At 42.4% G+C, this 17096-nt stretch overlaps 2 protein-coding genes across 2 annotated transcripts in view; both read right to left on the reverse strand.

Moving 5' to 3' along the window:
• The window catches only part of ARNTL2 (aryl hydrocarbon receptor nuclear translocator like 2), a 34299-nt gene extending 33587 nt beyond the window's left edge, over positions 1-712 (reverse strand). Inside the window, exon 1 of the mRNA XM_033161995.1 lies at positions 613-712. Coding sequence (XP_033017886.1) covers positions 613-697 — 85 coding nt within the window. The 5' untranslated portion in view covers positions 698-712. The remainder of the gene's footprint in view (positions 1-612) is intronic.
• A 5760-nt stretch (positions 713-6472) lies between these two features.
• The window catches only part of STK38L (serine/threonine kinase 38 like), a 38585-nt gene continuing 27961 nt past the window's right edge, over positions 6473-17096 (reverse strand). The window contains exons 5-14 of the mRNA XM_033161998.1: positions 16964-17047; positions 15370-15493; positions 14627-14781; positions 13697-13799; positions 12064-12125; positions 11704-11821; positions 11363-11486; positions 8961-9056; positions 8132-8223; positions 6473-6876 (exon numbers count right to left, since the gene is read on the reverse strand). Coding sequence (XP_033017889.1) covers positions 6749-6876; positions 8132-8223; positions 8961-9056; positions 11363-11486; positions 11704-11821; positions 12064-12125; positions 13697-13799; positions 14627-14781; positions 15370-15493; positions 16964-17047 — 1086 coding nt within the window. The 3' untranslated portion in view covers positions 6473-6748. The remainder of the gene's footprint in view (positions 6877-8131; positions 8224-8960; positions 9057-11362; positions 11487-11703; positions 11822-12063; positions 12126-13696; positions 13800-14626; positions 14782-15369; positions 15494-16963; positions 17048-17096) is intronic.

Consider the following 17096-nt stretch of genomic DNA (forward strand, 5'->3'; position numbering starts at 1 on the left):
TCAGCTTTCTTTTCTACTTATCTATTTATGGCTGTCCTCCTAGCTCTGATTTTGGTGAATTGCTGCTATAACTGGAGACCTTGTTGAAGCTATGCAAGGTATGACACGCAGCACTTAGGGCTGATAAAGATCTCTCAGCATCAGTGCTGTGTGTGGCCAGCATAAAACTCATTGGCATTCTTTCGTAGCAAATATTCGACTCTTTCATTTCCTCTTGTTTAATTCCATAAGAAAACTGGGCTGCTGGATCAGACCAAAGGTCTGCCCCCCTCCTGCATCCTGTTCTCACAGTAGCCCAATGGAAATAAGCTTGAAAGCAGGGCATGTGCTCCCAACATGCTGCCTCCTATGTGAGGTAGATTTGTGTTTATTTGATTCCTATTCAAGAGAATTACTATATATATAGTCAATATAGGCACAGAGTTAAATTTTTTAACATTTTCTAATGGTGGTGTGCCTCGTGATTTTTTCCATGAAACAAGTGTGCCTTTGCCCCAAAAAGGTTGAAAAACACTGATCTAGTCCTACCCCTCACAACGCTGGCCAAAGACGCGAAACCCGCCGCTCCTTCTGAGGAAGGTCTCGCTCGCTCCCCGCCGCCCTTCCTCTCACCTGCGCCGGCCACCGCTGCTGCCCTCAGCTCTTGGCTGCTGCCGCCGCCGCCGCCGCCGGTCTCCTCAGCGCCCGCCTCTGCCATGGCGAGCGCCCCCGGCTAGTCCGGGGCGACGGAGGCAGCCGCGGCCCCCTGCCCCGCAGGCATGAGGCGAGGCGAGGCGCCCCCTTCTCCTCCTCCACCCCAGGAAGCAGGAGGAGGCGGCCGAGGGCGGAGCGTCTAGCCCGCGGCGCCCGCCGACGAGCGAACACCTGGGCGCGGGTTTCCTCAGCCGCAGCAGCGCCGCCTCAGTGTGTGGCTTCTTCTCGCGAGATCGCGGCCTCGCCGCTGAGGCCGGAGCGAGAAGAGCACCGAGGGGAAAGTCGGGGGCGTCGCTTCATGGCGCTCGGAAAAGCTTCCCGCCCTCTTGGTCGCCGTCCCAAGCGGCACCTGCTGAGGGACCGAAGCAGAAGGGAGAGGCGAGGAAGGGCGGCCCACCTGGACGACGCTGCCCTCGGCTCCTCGGAGGGGAAGGAGCGGCGCGCAGACGTCTCACAAGGCGTCATGATGACTCCTCGGGGTCGGGCATCTCGGTCGGCGGAGCGCGCACGAGGCTCTCGAGCCCCACGGCGGGAGAAAGGCTGGATGGCAGCGGGGGGGGGGGTCCCTTTCCCTTATTACATGATAGGAAGGGAGAGGAGGAACTGCGCCTGCAGCCGAGGTCGCCTCTTCCGCTCAGCCGTGCAAAGCGCTGCGAGGAAGCTTCGCCCTCTTGGCAGCTCGGGGTCGGGGGGCGCAGCTTGAAACCGCGGCGCTCCCCGCGCGATCGGGACGCGAAGGGACTTCGGCGCTCAAGGAGCGCCCAGCAGCTGGCACCCGACCAGCGGGCAAGCCGAGCTCCGACCCAGATACTCGAATTCCGCCGCCTTACCTGGGAACCCGCTGAACCACTTCCAGCCCACACTGGCTGTCACGCAACGCAGCTCTCACACCCGCCGTGGTGGCGCCCACCGCCGAGTTTCATGGGCCTGCTCTAATCCTACGCTCTACAGAAGATAACTCGCAAAAAGTGCCTTCTCCATCTAAACGCGTAGTTACACCGCCTGCGGATTTGAAAAACCGCGTGAGGCGTAAACATGTCGCAACCCGGGGGCGAGAGGGATTCATCTGAACCCGCACCTTTAACAAAACCTGCTCGCATCACAACACGGCGCAGGTGGCCCAAGATCTAGCCTGAGGTTGCAGTCCCCTTGCAGTATGCACAGTTTTGTGAAAGTATGTTCAAACTGACCTGAGTAGGCATGTATAGAATTCTGCTGTCAACAACTACAGTATTCAAAAAGCTCAGGCCATGCTGCAAGGCTGAAGTTGGATCCAAGTGCCCAACAGAGGCCCTGGAAGTGCCTCCACAAGAACAGATGTTTGGAGGCCTCTGCTTCCCAAAATAAGCTTTGAGCATTCCCAAATCAGAAAGCACAGCTGCTAATAAAATGTTCCCTAGGGAAAGGATGGGGAACCTGTGGTCCTCAGGTGTTGCTGGACTCGCAACTGCAGCCAGCATGACCAGCAATAATGGTTTTTTGTTGTTTTTACAAAACATATTTATAGCCCACAATTCCTCCAAGGAGGTCAAGGTGCTGTACATAGTTCTCCACATTTTATCCTCACAACCCTCTGAGGTGGGTTAGGCTGAGAGGCTGTGATTGGCCCTAGGTGAGCTTCATGGCTGAATAACCACTATGCTAAACTGGCTGATGAATGACGTGACAGTCCAGCAACATTGAGAGAGCAACAGGTTCCCCACCATAGCCTTCTCTGATGCCCTAGCACCATGTCCAGTGCAAAGCTTTATTTTTATGCAAGGCATTATCAACTGTACAATGCTTATAAATATGGAATTGAGGACTTGGAACTCTAAAAGAAGTCTTGGGCCATTTCCAATCATACATACTTGTTGACAGATGCCATGCATTTTGATTCTATCACTCCAATTTTGTACAACCTTCACTGTTTGTCTGTTTGCTTCCAAGCTCTATTCAAGGTGCTGGTGTTTTTGTTTAATCTAGCTTTCCCTGAACTGTTACTAATTTTGTATTATTGGTTAATTGACTGATTGAATAATATTAATGTTTTGAATTTTATATTTAACATTTTTGTTATTGCTGACAAAATTTTGTTTTGACTGAGTGGTGTATAACTTTGCTAAATAAACAAACCACTTACAGCTGCCTTTTGTACATTTCTCACACTCAGCTATATTGGTAAAGATAAAGTGCTTTATAACACTGACACCAGATGATGCTGTGGAGACCCATCTTTAGCCAATGGGATTTCCCTGTATGAAGTTTATAACACATTTAACTGAATGGCTTCTCTGATGGGTCTGGATCCAGTCATTTAACTAGGCATCATCTGAAGCTTTATTCCAGCTCCCTCAACCTGTGGTGAACACCCACTCTAGGTATTTCAGGCATGTCATTTTTCAAAAAAGACCTCTAGATGATTTCTTTTTTTGGGGGGGGGGTTGGTCTGGTGCCTTGCCACGTTGGTTATTACTGGGTTTGGGTTTGTTTTGTAGTTTTTAATGCTTCATTTGGCTTGGGGATTATTATTTAAAAACGCAAACCTGTTTTGATACTGTACCTCATTAGTTCCTCAAAAATTAGGTGGGACATACATTTTTGAAACAAAAGAAAAAGATAAAATTAAGAAGCAAGCTGTTGAGAGTACTTGAAAATGCTCTCATGCAGAAGTGCTCAAAAGCATAAATGGAGAACAGGACAGCATGAAAATCAAAACAAAGTTGATCTAAGGTATATGTAAAAAGAAAAAAGAAGAAGCAGAAAATGCTTAATATTGCAGAACAGATCCCGACTAAACATCAGAAATAACTTTCTGACAATAAGAGCTGTTCGACAGTGGAATGAACTCACTTGGATGGTTGTGGACTCTCTTTCCTTGGAGATTTTAAAACAGAGGTTGGATGGCCATCTCTCTTGGATGCTTTAGGTGAGATTCTTGCATTGTAGGGAGTTGGACTAGATGATCCTTGGGGTCCCTTTCCAACTCTACAGTTCTATGATTCTATTCCATTTTTTAATCAAGGTGACATGATGAAGAAGTACTTCATGTGCTATGTTTGAACAACTTCCAGACGAGGACTGGCAGCTGTGGCAATGACCCAGGTGGAGTATTCCTCCTATCTACCTGCAGTTCCATAAAAATGCTCCTTTAGAAACAATGAAAGATTGTACTTTCATATGCTTTCCCATGTAAAACATGGTGCATGTATATAAAACTAGCATGTGACAGCTGGGACCAATGGAATTTGTTGTAGTCCAACAACTAGGTTGGTAAATGCTGGTGTAGACTCTTCCACCTGCATTCCAGCACACATTTTGCAGGGCTGTACCATAGATTTCTGAACAGCTGTGAAGTTTGCACCACTGCAGTCTGAATATTTCCTTTTTAAAGAAACCAGTGCTGCTGGCAATTTCATCCACATTGGACCAATTGTCCAGAAAAACATTTGTTACATGCTGTGATTTCTTCTATTCACTCAGCTTTGGGAAGTGCAATTCCATCAGGATTCTATTGTACACAATAAGCTATCATGAGATGGGCCCATTTTTCAAATCTAATGAAAATACTTTTCATTTTAGAGCCGCTTAGCACTGCAGTGCTATTATGGCGATAATAATAATAATTGAAAAGGCAGGATTGTGGGGAGGGGAGGGGCTGTAAAGTGTTTTGAAGAGCCTTAGAGGAGAGGAGCCTCTAAGATCACAAAGGTGTAAGACAACAGTAAATGTAAACTACAACTTGTAAAAAAGAATGCCATGTTTATTTAATATGCTGTAAAAAGCCTTATATAAATCTTTATAATGCTTTCTAGTGTAACTTTTCCCAAACCACAACTAATGAATTTGTGTATTTTAAAAAAGAGAGAAAATATAGATTGTAATTGCCATTCAATTTTCAAGTGATTTTTTTTAAAAAAATTAAATCATTAAACAAGGTCAAGGTACTTTTCAAGCACTGATTATTTATTGGGGAAGAGCTGTGCACAAATGTGCAAAATAAATAAATCAAAGAGAAAAAGCAGAAACTCATTCACATGGTTTTCTGCATCTTTTCATGGGCTGTTGTAGTAAAAACTAGAACTAGTTTGCCCAAAGATATAGAATCTGTGACTCTCTTGATGTTGGAATACAGCTCCCATCTTTCCTAATCATTAGCCATACTGACTGGGGCAGATGGGAGCTGGAGTCCCAACAATTTCTACCCACTGCCAGCAAGCAAGCAAGAGGGCTGGCATGGAGGGAGTAGCTCCTCTTGAAGAGCAGTAGTAGTGCCGCCTTCTGATGTGCTTCAGCACTTTGGATTATGTAGCGTGTTCCAGATACCATAGGAAATCAAAACAAAACTATGACTTTAATAATGGATCCAAGCAGCCTATGTAGTCTTCTGCGATCAGTTAATGAGGGTAATTCAGGTTAATACCACGTTCTCTCTCACTGCATCCAGTGACTGTGGCTATGTATAACCAACCTTTAAAAAAATAAAACCTCTAGCAAAACAAAACGAAAAGTGCAATTGCTCTAGCTATATTAGATTTCAAACACTGGCAACATTGGTTGATTCTGGATCATTTCCCCATACAAAACTCTGTCCATTTTTTCATTCCACAGCTCTCCTGGGAACGTACCATTCCAACAGGCAGATGGGGGATTGAACATGGAAGCTTGCATATTTGCTACTTCTCATTAAACCTCTCTTACCTGTAGAAAGTTAGCATGGCAGGGAGAAGAATTTTAGAATTCTTCCGAACATGCAGCTAGTTGCTTAAATGCAGGAACTCTCTTCAAAATTTTTCTTTAACTTGGAAGGTGCAACTTGTCCACCACTCTGGTTCTGAAGTGGTCCACTTACAAAGAGGGCTGTGCTATGTGATATTTGCAAGTTTGTAAGTTCATCTCCAATTCATTGTATTAAAACAACAACTACTACAACTTACCCCACAGCCATAAATATTAGTCAACCCAACCCTCACCTCCCGAAGTTAAAACCATGTGAGTAATTTCATCCTTCTTAAACACCACATGTTGACAAGAAGTGAACCATATATACTTCTAGTAAACAACTGTATAAATTTGCAATCAAGCCATTTCAGGATCTTTGGTACTCAGAGCAGAATAAAATGGCACAACAAACCATCAAGGGGAAGTTAATGCAGGAGGAAGAAAATGAAAGAAGCAAAAGGTAGGTTGTACACTGATTTTTGAAAATATTATTTGGCTGCTGTTTAGCCTGTCCCAGATTTTTCTCCTCTCTACTAGTTTTCCACTATGAAGCTGTAGTTTAATTGATTTCACAGTACTATTTCTCCCCTGAAAAATAAAAGAATTGCAGCTCTCTCCGCAGAGGTTTATTATGCTAAATATACTGGGTCCTGAGTCCCATTTCTATACCAGTTCCAATCTGAAGTGCAGCTTCTCTTTAAGAGCCCTGAGCTAGAGCATAAGCCATTAAGTACAAAGAATAACCTTCAAAAGAGCTAGTTTCAACCAGTATATGCATTTGTTTCAAGCAGCTCCATGACAATATCTTATGTCATCACATGCCATCTGTAGGAAACCTATCGAATAGAGTTACAAAAAAGTGGCTTCTGGTTTTCATACTGCATATCTAAAACCCTGCCCAGGTTAAACACACAACAGGCAACATTACCGAGAAGCAATGTCGCTTCTTACAAATGTGATATGGGTTGAACCCCTGGGCAAATTAGACACATTACAGTACAGAGCCATAATACAAACAGAGGCATAATTGACCTTCACTCACTCACACACACACACACACACACACACACACACACACCAGATACAAAGATGTCCATTCCTTTTTTATTCCAGTACCTTTGTTATAATAAAGTTAACAAAAATATTCACTATTAAAAAAAAAGTGAGAGAGAGAGAGAGAGAAGCCAGCTGGCACTGCCAACTAATTCTTGTAGTAGTCTTAGAAATCCTAATCCGGTAGAATTTCCTAGTTTCAGTCCATCGTTGTGACCATTTCAGTGTATTGAGATCTATGCCAAGCGGGTCTTGGTGATGCAGCAGCTACCTGAGTTCTTTGTTTTATTTCTGCCGTGTTTCACAACTTTCCAGCATTCATGTACGAGGGGATGGAGCCACGCTGAGTGAGCCCTTCAAACCTTTTGTAAGTATAATTAAGAAAAACCCAGTCCTTGGACTTGTAATCAGGTTCTGTGGTGTTTGGCACTAGAATGCAAAAGTAAAGATTATAAATACGCATGCATATGCACAGAGTCAAGCTTCAAGCAATGCCAAGCTAATTAATACTGAAGACGGAAGTTAATCATTCACACTGTATGACTTTTAAATTACACAAGGAAACATGTTTTGACCAGATGTTAGTCTCTCCATTGTTCAGTTTATATCAGTTTTATCTTCTTTCCTTCTATTTTTGTTCTAACCGTCATAATTTGTTTTTAATCTCCCTCTCACCCTGTTCCTGATTCTAATTTTGTTTTTTTGTTTTCATCCCTGTCGGACTACTACAGGTGGCAACCACTCTAGGAGTGTCTAGTTGACGCGTAATTGTTGATGTACGGGTCTTTTTGGATCCGGAAGAATGCAGAACAGGGGCGGGGCAGAACTCCCCCACGAAATGCTCGCCACCTCTACTCCATTATTTTGTCTACTACAGGGCTGAAACTGGTATAGCATCAAGCACATATCCACCACTGTGCTTGATGCTATACCAGTTTCAGCCCTGTAGTAGACAAAATAATGGAGTAGAAGTGTTCTGCCACTTCAGCCCTTTCCCTCATTATATCCTGGACCGCTGGTCGTTCTTACTTTATTTTTTATTAATTGTTTTAAACATTTATAAATACTTCCCCAAAGCCCATCCGCAGTCTCTTCCCCTAATAGCACAACAACCTCTTCTGTACACACTGCCCCTCAGTGAAATTAGGGCAGCTCAGCCAGTCACTGACAAAATAAATCCATTAATGCATCACAGTATATATTGTTCTGATCAGTTAGAAGCAGAGAACACTTGAGTTTCATTTTAGTTTCTCATTTTCATCTTGCTTTTTTTCAGAAGTAGTCAAAGTAGCTTAACAAAAGAAGACATACATAATTTATATCAAAACCCAATTAAAATGATAAGACACAAACAGGTTTAAAAGCAAGCAGCAAAAAATGTTTAAAAGCCAACAGCAGCAAACCAAAAACATGCTGATCAAGTTTACATAAATTTGCTTATAACGTCTCAGTTGATAAGGAAAAGTTAAGGAACACAAAACACAGGTACAAGGGAATGAAGTGAAAAATGATAGAAGAGACACACAACATTTCTCCCATGTGAAAGGGAGATGTTAAAGCCTGCTAAACTGTAAGAGATGGGGTGGCCCCCAGATAACAAAAACAAGAACTCTGAAATGAGGTCTTATTCCCAAAATTATGTGGTTCATTTAATCCGTATTGCAGCATTAATGTGCACTCTCACCTGGCTGTAAAATATCGGATTCTGGGAATTCATCAAAATTGGAAGTGTCATCAATGCTTTTGATTTCTATAGTGATTGCAGCTGGCCTCTCTCTACAGCAAAACAAAAATACCAGAGTAGTGAACAGCACAAGCAACTTTATAATCATTTCACAGTGCATAAAAAACCCTAATGTCAGGGAACTGTCCCCGAAAGGATGGGAGGCAGGGTTTCCGTATACCGAAGCTCTTTTGTTGGGGTCAGAACCGGAAGGCACCATTCCCGGATTCTGACGATGCTTGATACAGACATGAACTTATTAGCTCTGCACTGTACATAGTTTGCAAAATAAAACTCTTAAAGGAAACTAGAGTTTTGCCTGCTTACTCATGAGCAACCAACAGAGGACCTTACACCTAACAACATCACATCTTTCTAGGAAACTTCACTAGATCACGTAGATTTAGAGATATATTTGCTCCATTCTATTGCTATTATTTCATCGAGGAGCTGAGGATTAAGTGCTGAATGCAGCCCACTGGATCTCTCTGTATAGCCATTGGGACTATCCCCATGCCACAACCCTCACAAGCCCTGCTTCACATCCTAATTAAGTGCTTTCGGAAGGTGCCCTTGATTATCACTCCAGCTTCACCTGTTTGAGTGCAGGTGTTTGTGTAGGAACTTCTGACTTCTGCTGGAATGTAGCCTACCGTACAAAGGTAAGAGTTGCACCTGTTGGCTCTGTCTACTTTTTGCCTCTGGGTGTCAGAAGACTGACCACAAGGGATTGCAGTCCTTGGCCCAAAAAAAGTTTCCCATTCCTGCTTTAATCTTTCAGCAACTGTACCTGATATGTCCCCAATCAACACCTTCAAAAAATGGGTGACTCTTAAGTTCTTCTACTCCACTGCTACCAATTCTGTTTTCTGCATCAATGCAAAATCTGAGAGAAAGAAAACATGACAAAATGTTGTTCACCAATGGAAATCACTACTGACACCAGGAGAATTTGTAAGGGAGCTTTTGGGTTCCCTTACTAATTCTAAGAAAACTGATGAAACTTGTGCTGCTTGCAAGACATTCCCATAGTTCCTTTATTTTCTCCATACACAAATGTGCAGATGAGACAAGAATCACTTCTTCCCCATGGCTTCTTCATTCAGCCATACAGTTGCATATAGGAACAGTTACTGCCAGGAAGATCCACTGTAAATCAATCATGCATTCATTCATACAATAAATCCCAAGTAGTGACAGTCTACGCAGGGCTGAAAATAGTATTAAACTAGCACCAAAAAAACAAAAACAAAAAAGATGGTGGGCGACGGCAGCAGCAGGGCAGTAGAGCACTGCTGCTACTACTAATACTACAACTACATCCCACCCACCTACCTACTACTTACCCACCAACACAACTCCAGATTTTGCCTTCATGCTAAGTCAGTTTCAGCTTGCAGTGGTATTCCATAAAGCTGGAGTAAAGGTAAAGGTAAAGGGACCCCTGACCATTAGGTCCAGTCATGGACGACTCTGGGGTTGCGGCGCTCATCTTGCTTTACTGGCCGAGGGAGCCGGCGTACAGCTTGCGGGTCATGTGGCCAGCATGACTAAGCGGCAAACCAGAGCAGCGCACGGAAACGCCGTTTACATTCCCGCCGGAGCGGTACCTATATATCTACTTGCACTTTGACGTGCTTTTGAACTGCTAGGTTGGCAGGAGCTGGTACTGAGCAATGGGAGCTCACCCCGTCACAGATGTACACAGCCTCTAATCCTAAGAGAAATGAATGCACTCTCGGAGAGGCAGTGTCTGTGGTGTGGGAGAAGAATAGCATTGTCCCCGGGTAAAAATATTACAAGTTGAATCCTCAGGTGAAACACAATAGTGAGGTAAGATATGCAGATATGAGACAATTACAGTGGTACCTCAGGTTACAGATGCTTCAGGTTACAGACTCCGCTAACCCAGAAATAACGCTTCAGGTTAAGAACTTTGCTTCAGGATAAGAACAGAAATCGTGCTCTGGCGGCGCAGTGGCAGGTCCCATTAGCTAAAGTGGTGCTTCAGGTTAAGAACGGACCTCCGGAACGAATTAAGTACGTAACCAGAGGTACCACTGTATATGTCAAATGTAAAAATATGAGCATAAACAAAGGTCCTTAGACTATGCCATGAAGTATTAAGTTTGGATTATTAAGTCATTCAAACTCCTCCTGTATCTTCAATTTTATTAATGTGCAAGAACTTAAGAGCTGTTTTTGCTAAAGAAGAACAAGGATGACCATTTTTTAATAAACAGAACCAAGAAGTTACTCAGCAGCATACTGGCTCAAAACACTTAGGCTATATCTGGCTGTGGCAGAGGGAGAAATGGGGACAACAAGGCTCTGCTGAGATCTGCTTCATTTGCATCCTCCTCTCTCTGAACTGCTTCCACTCAAGCAGGCCACCGTAAAAACTCTGTAACTTTAAGAACTCATGTCTGAGTTCACTTTTTTCCTCTTCCTCTTCCAATCCTTTTTTTTTTTTGAGCCATGACTTTTAGATTGAAAGCCTGCAGGCATGGACTGTCTTGCTTCTTGTTCATTCTTAATCTTATGCAAGATGAGCCTTTTTGGGGCTGAAGAGCAGGGTAAAAATGCTTAAAACACTGACATCTACGTCGCTAAACTGGATCAGCTAGTCCTACTATCTTGCCCACATTACACAAGTAGACACCACCAATTAAAGAAGGTTTTGCCTTAACTTATTGTAAGGATCTTTCCTGCAGAATCTTGCGTCTGCTCCTAATTTCAGGAGTGATTTTCCACAATAGCTTCAACAGCTTACAATTTTTTTGGACTTCACTTTGCTTCAAAACATGGATTAACAAAGCAGATTTTATTGGGCTTTATGAAAATCAGGGGTACTTTCTGACATAATGCCAATGTTGTGGGAGCTGGTACAACATAGCTCCTTCATGTGCCAATGACGTTAACACTGGAAGCCTGAATTCATGGGAGAAGGCTTCCAATTCACTTACCTCCCACTCTATCATCCACATTTGTGAGAAGAGCAGTGCTGTTCTGGAAAGTAGCTCTGTTTGCAGCCCCTCCCACATCCACCTGGATCCACATGGCAGAGGCTCCCCCAGTGGTAAGGCACTGACCAAACGGCTCTACATTGCATGTGCTAACAAAGCTAACATCACTGTGTTTGTTCCACAAGCAGGAAAAGGGTGGTGGGAGAAAACAGAAGCATCAACTCACTTTAGAATTAAGTCCTTGGCTTTTTCTGAAATGGGCACCTCAGGTGGAAATACTAGAGTCTCTTTCCAATTCATAACTTTCCTATATGTTTCTTGAGGTGTTTCAGAGCAGAAAGGGGGATAACCTGAAGAAATGGTGGGGAGGGGAAATCATTAAAAATGTTGTGCTGATTTGAATGTCAGATTTAGACTAAATTACAGGAAAGGTTATAAATCAGACGCAGGACTGAATATCAACCTGCAAGTCAATCCTCGGCTCTCTCAACAAAACGCTCAGAGAAAGTGTTATTCTCACTGGGAAAGAAAAGGGACAAAAAGATGAATGAGGTCAATAATTCTTACCTATTAGCATTTCATACATAATCACTCCCAAAGACCACCAGTCACATAATTTGTTGTACCCCGTTTGCATGAAAACTTCTGGAGCAATATAATCTGGGGTCCCAACAGTAGAGTATGCCTAAAAGCAAGATGATTTTAAGAAAAAGATTTAGTCAATACACTGGCAATCTTATTAACCTGAGTTATAATAATGTATAAGCATTCACCTGCCATCTAATAACAGCCTTTTAGTTGCTTGAGGAGATTGGGTGACACGTAGAGGTCGCTAAGCATGAATTTTTCAGCAGAAGGCCATCAGGCTGAAAAACTTTGCAGAAATTACTCAAAGGTTTACAATAGCTCACCAAAAACAGTACTTACCAGTTGTCGCCTATTCTTTTTCCATGTTTCTGCTTTTCTTTTAGAGTTCATGTTCTGAAATGCTAATTTGCAAAAACATAAATTACAACCTTCAATTTTAGCAACACAAGAAAAATTCAGATAGGGCACAATCCCAATGTTACCTCTGTACAAGGGGAGCTACGTTAGCATACAGGTGAAACTCGAAAAATTAGAATATCGTGGAAAAGTCCATTTATGTAAGCAATTGTTTTCATTAGCTACTGGAGTTTAATATACGAGATAGACTCATGACATGCAAAGGGAAATATGTCAAGCCTTTGTTTGTTATAATTGTGATGATTATGGCGTACAGCTGATGAAAACCCCAAAGCTGAAATTGTTAATTTGGGGTTCTCATCAGCTGTACGCCATAATCATCACAATTATAACAAATAAAGGCTTGACATATCTCGCTTTGCATGTCATGAGTCTATCTCATATATTTGTTTCACCTTTTAAGTTGAATTACTGAAAGAAATGAACCTTTCCACGATATTCTAATTTTTCGAGTTTCACCTGTAGTTTAATACTGAAACTACACTGGTAAATGTGCAAACAAAAACCATGTTTAGGGAAGAAGGAATTATGTGGTTACTAGTGGTCAGCTCCTGAAGGAGGGTATGAAAGCCAATGCCATCATTCCACCCTCCTCTCTCCAAACTTGGTTAAAACATATTACCAGAGCAATACAGAATCAGGCTATTCTGAAGCAGCTCCACAGAAAGGTAAATGTGTGAAATCAAGTTTTATAGATGCAAGGGATGGAAAGTGAATGCAGCGCTGGAAACTGTTCATGCCAAATATTTGTACAGGACTTCAGCACAGAAGACACAGGAAGATGGACTTTGTTTTTAACTGAAAAACGGGTATCCAGGTTTCGTTTTTGTGCTGTGATCTTTGGTCTCATCCACACATGGCGCAAAATCAGGTAGCAGAATAGGCCATACCACTTCAAACTGCAGGTGGGGGTGCCATTTTTTAATGCTTGCCAATGTGCGTGTGTGGTTTTTGTTTTTTGTTTTAAACAAAAAGCAGGCACATAGTAGTGAGAGTTAGGAGCAGGTTGAGCATGAACATATGTTAGTTGTTCTGTGGGTTTTTTAACTTACACAATAAAAAAGGAACTTTGAAAAATGGTAGCCTATTCTATCACATTTTGCTGCCATGTGTAGACCAGGCTGAATTTACATGGCCTTATTTCAAATATATATATCTAATTTGGAGAGGGGAGAGGCTCTTATCTACCAAAGTTTTGAATAGTTAGCAGGGCAACATGAGAACCTTTCGGCAACACCCGGCTTACTGTCCCCCCCAGTCTTGGAAAGGAGAATGACTACTAAAACAATGCTACTGCGAGCTCACACCACTTTCTCTCTGCAGCTCTATTTTCCCAAGCCCCATTGTTCATTTTCTCTAGTAGCAGCTAATTTCACCTGACCAGGCAAAAATGGCAGCTGCTGGAGCAAGTGACCAAAGGTTTCTTTAGAACACCAACCACATTTATTCAAAAAGGAGTTCTGGCAAAAGGAATGCACTGATATAATGCCTATCAATGCCTCTGAGGGAGTGCAGAGTAGTTTAATACTTTTAAGCTACACCAGGCTGTACTTACAGAAGTCACTTGGTGGGTTGTGTGTAAGATTTCTGTAGAATTCAGTTCTGTGAGCTTTCTTTAAACCTGTGCAGAGTCCAAAATCAGAAAGTTTTACATGCCCCTAAGGAAAGAAAACATTACATGAGCTTAGGTGCTGAACTACCGAAAATCCTTGGAAAGCTTGCAAGTCCATACTTAAAATGCCCAAAACTAGAAGAGAATTACAACAAAGGAAGAGGCACATATTTTGAAAAGAAAAAAATGATTTTCAGTCAACAGCATTGCATTGTTCTGGTTGAGAGGAGCCTGTTTTCCAACTCCTTTCCTCTAACGCCTTTGCATGTACCAGGAGCGGGTAACCTGCAAACTGGAGTCTGAATGCAGACCTTCAGGCCTCTATCTGGCCAACTGAACTCTTCCCAGGTGACACCCCTTACTGGTCCTGCTTTGCATAAGAGTGTGTTTTTGCCAGGCTGGATTGTGTCCTTGAACTCTGCATGTCTGGGTGGAGGATAGAGAGGGGTACGCTAGTGTGTACAGAAACTAGCTTATTGTACAAAGGTAAAATTTCCATTTGCTGCTCTGCCTGCCTGCTTCTGCCTATGGCCTCGCCCATCCCAGGCATTCGGGCCTTGGAAAATTGTTGTTTATTAAATTTATATGCCACCCTTCATAATAGGATCACAAGGAGGTTCACAGAATAAAATAAAAGGTAAAAACATAATAAGTAAAACAAAACAGTAACTCCCCTTCCCTTTTGAGGTTGCTCAAAAGGGCACACATCCATTGAGCTGAAAAGTATTCCCCATCCCTGGCATAAACATATCGTGAGGGACAAGAAGACTGGCTTTCTACCATGGTCACTGGCCAATCCCTTCAGCCTTTGCAGGCTGCCAACTACCCAATGTCAGAATGAAGACAGGAAAGTACAGTAAAATCATCTTATACCTTTGCATCCAGGAGAAGATTATCTGGCTTAATATCTCTGTGAATAAAACCGAGCTGGTGAATTGCATCAATGGCCAGCACAGTTTCAGATATGTAAAACTGTGTTTCTTCCTCCGATAAAGTATCCTTCTTCATTAATAAGGTCATCATATCTCCTGAATCAAGGAGAAATACATATTATAGGATTTTACAAACAAATAGGCTTTGTTAATCCAAATATTTACAAAGGCACAAGCTCAATCAGTTCCAATAAGTATTTTCGAAACTCAACAGTTCAGAGCAGAGTGATAAAGGCCCTTTCATGAAATATTGGGGGGGGGGACACCCCAAATATTTTATGTAGTCACTTGCATATACACTTAAGCCTTCTCTTGATTTTTTAAAACAAGAAATAACTGTGTTTGTATTGCTACATTATGTCACAGAATAAAAGCCAGTGTGAACAAAACATTCCTCATCCTTTAATTGTCTTAAATGATTGGGAATAGCTATAAACTTTCCTCAGTCCAGGGACTCAGCTATACAGCTGCAAATAAAATGTTTTAAGTGTGTTTTAAGTGCAATATACAATGTGACACTAGATGGCGATGGTGAGTCTTATGGAAAATTCAAAATATTTTAAAAAGTGCTGTTTTTAAAAAAAGCATTTTCAGAGTGGTTTTTATATGTGTCTAGATTCCACCCAGCTCTCAGTCCAGCCAGTGACACTGGTTTCAGGTATGAAGCATGGACTATTTATTTACCTCCAGGTAGAAACTCCATGATCAGGTAGAGATTCCGTTTGTCTTGAAAACTATAAAACATCTTCACCACCCAGGCACCATCTGCTTCAACCAGTATATCTCTTTCTGCACGTATATGAGCCACCTATAGTTGTGAATATTGAACAACAGAATGTTCACAATAGCCAAAACATAAAGAATTATTCTCCTACATAAACCACCAGTTGACCCATTTTCATATGCAATGCAGAAATGCATTACTGCTAGATAATATAAAAGTGTAAGTACATGGGTGTGCACACACACACACACACTTCCCAAAATAGACTAGAGTGATATCAATGTCAGCCCCAGAAAATTACAATGCACACAAATGCCATTGATATTACTGTATTAAATTTTTAGCACTTAACTCTGTGTCATTGATTTCAGTGGGACTTCAACATTTCCTCTTGGGCAATATAAGCCAAATAATTTCAAAGGAAGCCTATTTATGCCATCAACAGTGGTAACCGCTGTCAGACAAGCTTAATCAACTTGCAAGCTTGAGGTCCATTTCGCAGAACCAAGCTTTATGTGTTAAGGCGTAGTGATCGTGTATTATACATGCTCACATGAATTTGCTCCATCTCACAGTAAACAAGGTAAACAATACAGAAAAAAATAGTTTACAGTAAATAATTAAATACCACAAGGTATTTAATTCTATCTTAAAATGCAACTCCCGATTAATTGTTTCAAGTGACTGGCTTCTTTTGTGTTTTGTTATATGGCCAGAAGCGGTTTAATCCTGCTGACCACTGTGGAGAACTAGCCCAAAGCCAGGACTAAGCAAGATAGGGGTTAAATTTTGTGTCAGTTAGAACCCAAAGGGGCGGGCTCAGCCTGGGTATAAAAACCCCCTCTCTGTGGTCAGTTAAAGAGAGTTGGTAGGAGAAGTAAGTTGAGCAGGGAGTGAGAGCTGGGTCAAGCGTCTGAGGTGTAGCATTGGTGGAAGTTAGCAGCGAGGATAAACAGATATTGTGAAACGTTTTGTTATTGGTAATTAGTTGACTGGTAGAGGTAATAGGCCGGTATCATCTAGAGGTAATAGGCCGGTATAGGACCATCTTTATAAGCTTATTGAACACCATTTATTTATTAGAAACCACAAGCTTTTGTACACAATAAACAACTTCTTTATTCACATAATCATCGTCTGTGGTAAATAAAGCAAGCAGGTTCCGGTTAGCAGTCTGGTGAGTTGCAGCTGGGGACCGTTTGTCGTTGGTGCAGCACTCATAGACCGTGAAACGTCCGGGGGTTCTGTACAGGGTTGAAGTGCCCGCGACAGCCACATGATCCAGAAAGCTGTCTATGGAAAAATGCCGGCTCCCTTGACCTGAAAGCGAGATGAGCGCCGCACTCCAGTCGCCTTTGACTGGACTTAACCATCCAGGGGTCATGTAACTTTACCTTACCTAAATGGCCAATGCCAGCCTTTACTTCCAGACAGAGTCGTTTCCTCTGGCTGGCTTCAGGAGCTGTTTTCTGCCATGGCGGCTGCCATGATGCCTCACCGGAAGTCCCATCACTATTGGTTTTGAAGTGCTTGCAATATACTAAAAAGACATACCTGCTCTTTCTCTAGCATGTCAGCTTTTCTTAGTATCTTCATTGCATAAATATGACCCGTATCTTTCTTCTGAACGAGGCGGACCTGTGGGTTAATTTTTTTAAAGCCATTATTAAAGCATACTGTGAAGCTA

The sequence above is a fragment of the Lacerta agilis genome, chromosome 10 (genome assembly GCF_009819535.1).
Source record: "Lacerta agilis isolate rLacAgi1 chromosome 10, rLacAgi1.pri, whole genome shotgun sequence".
Taxonomy (NCBI): Eukaryota; Metazoa; Chordata; class Lepidosauria; order Squamata; family Lacertidae; genus Lacerta; species Lacerta agilis.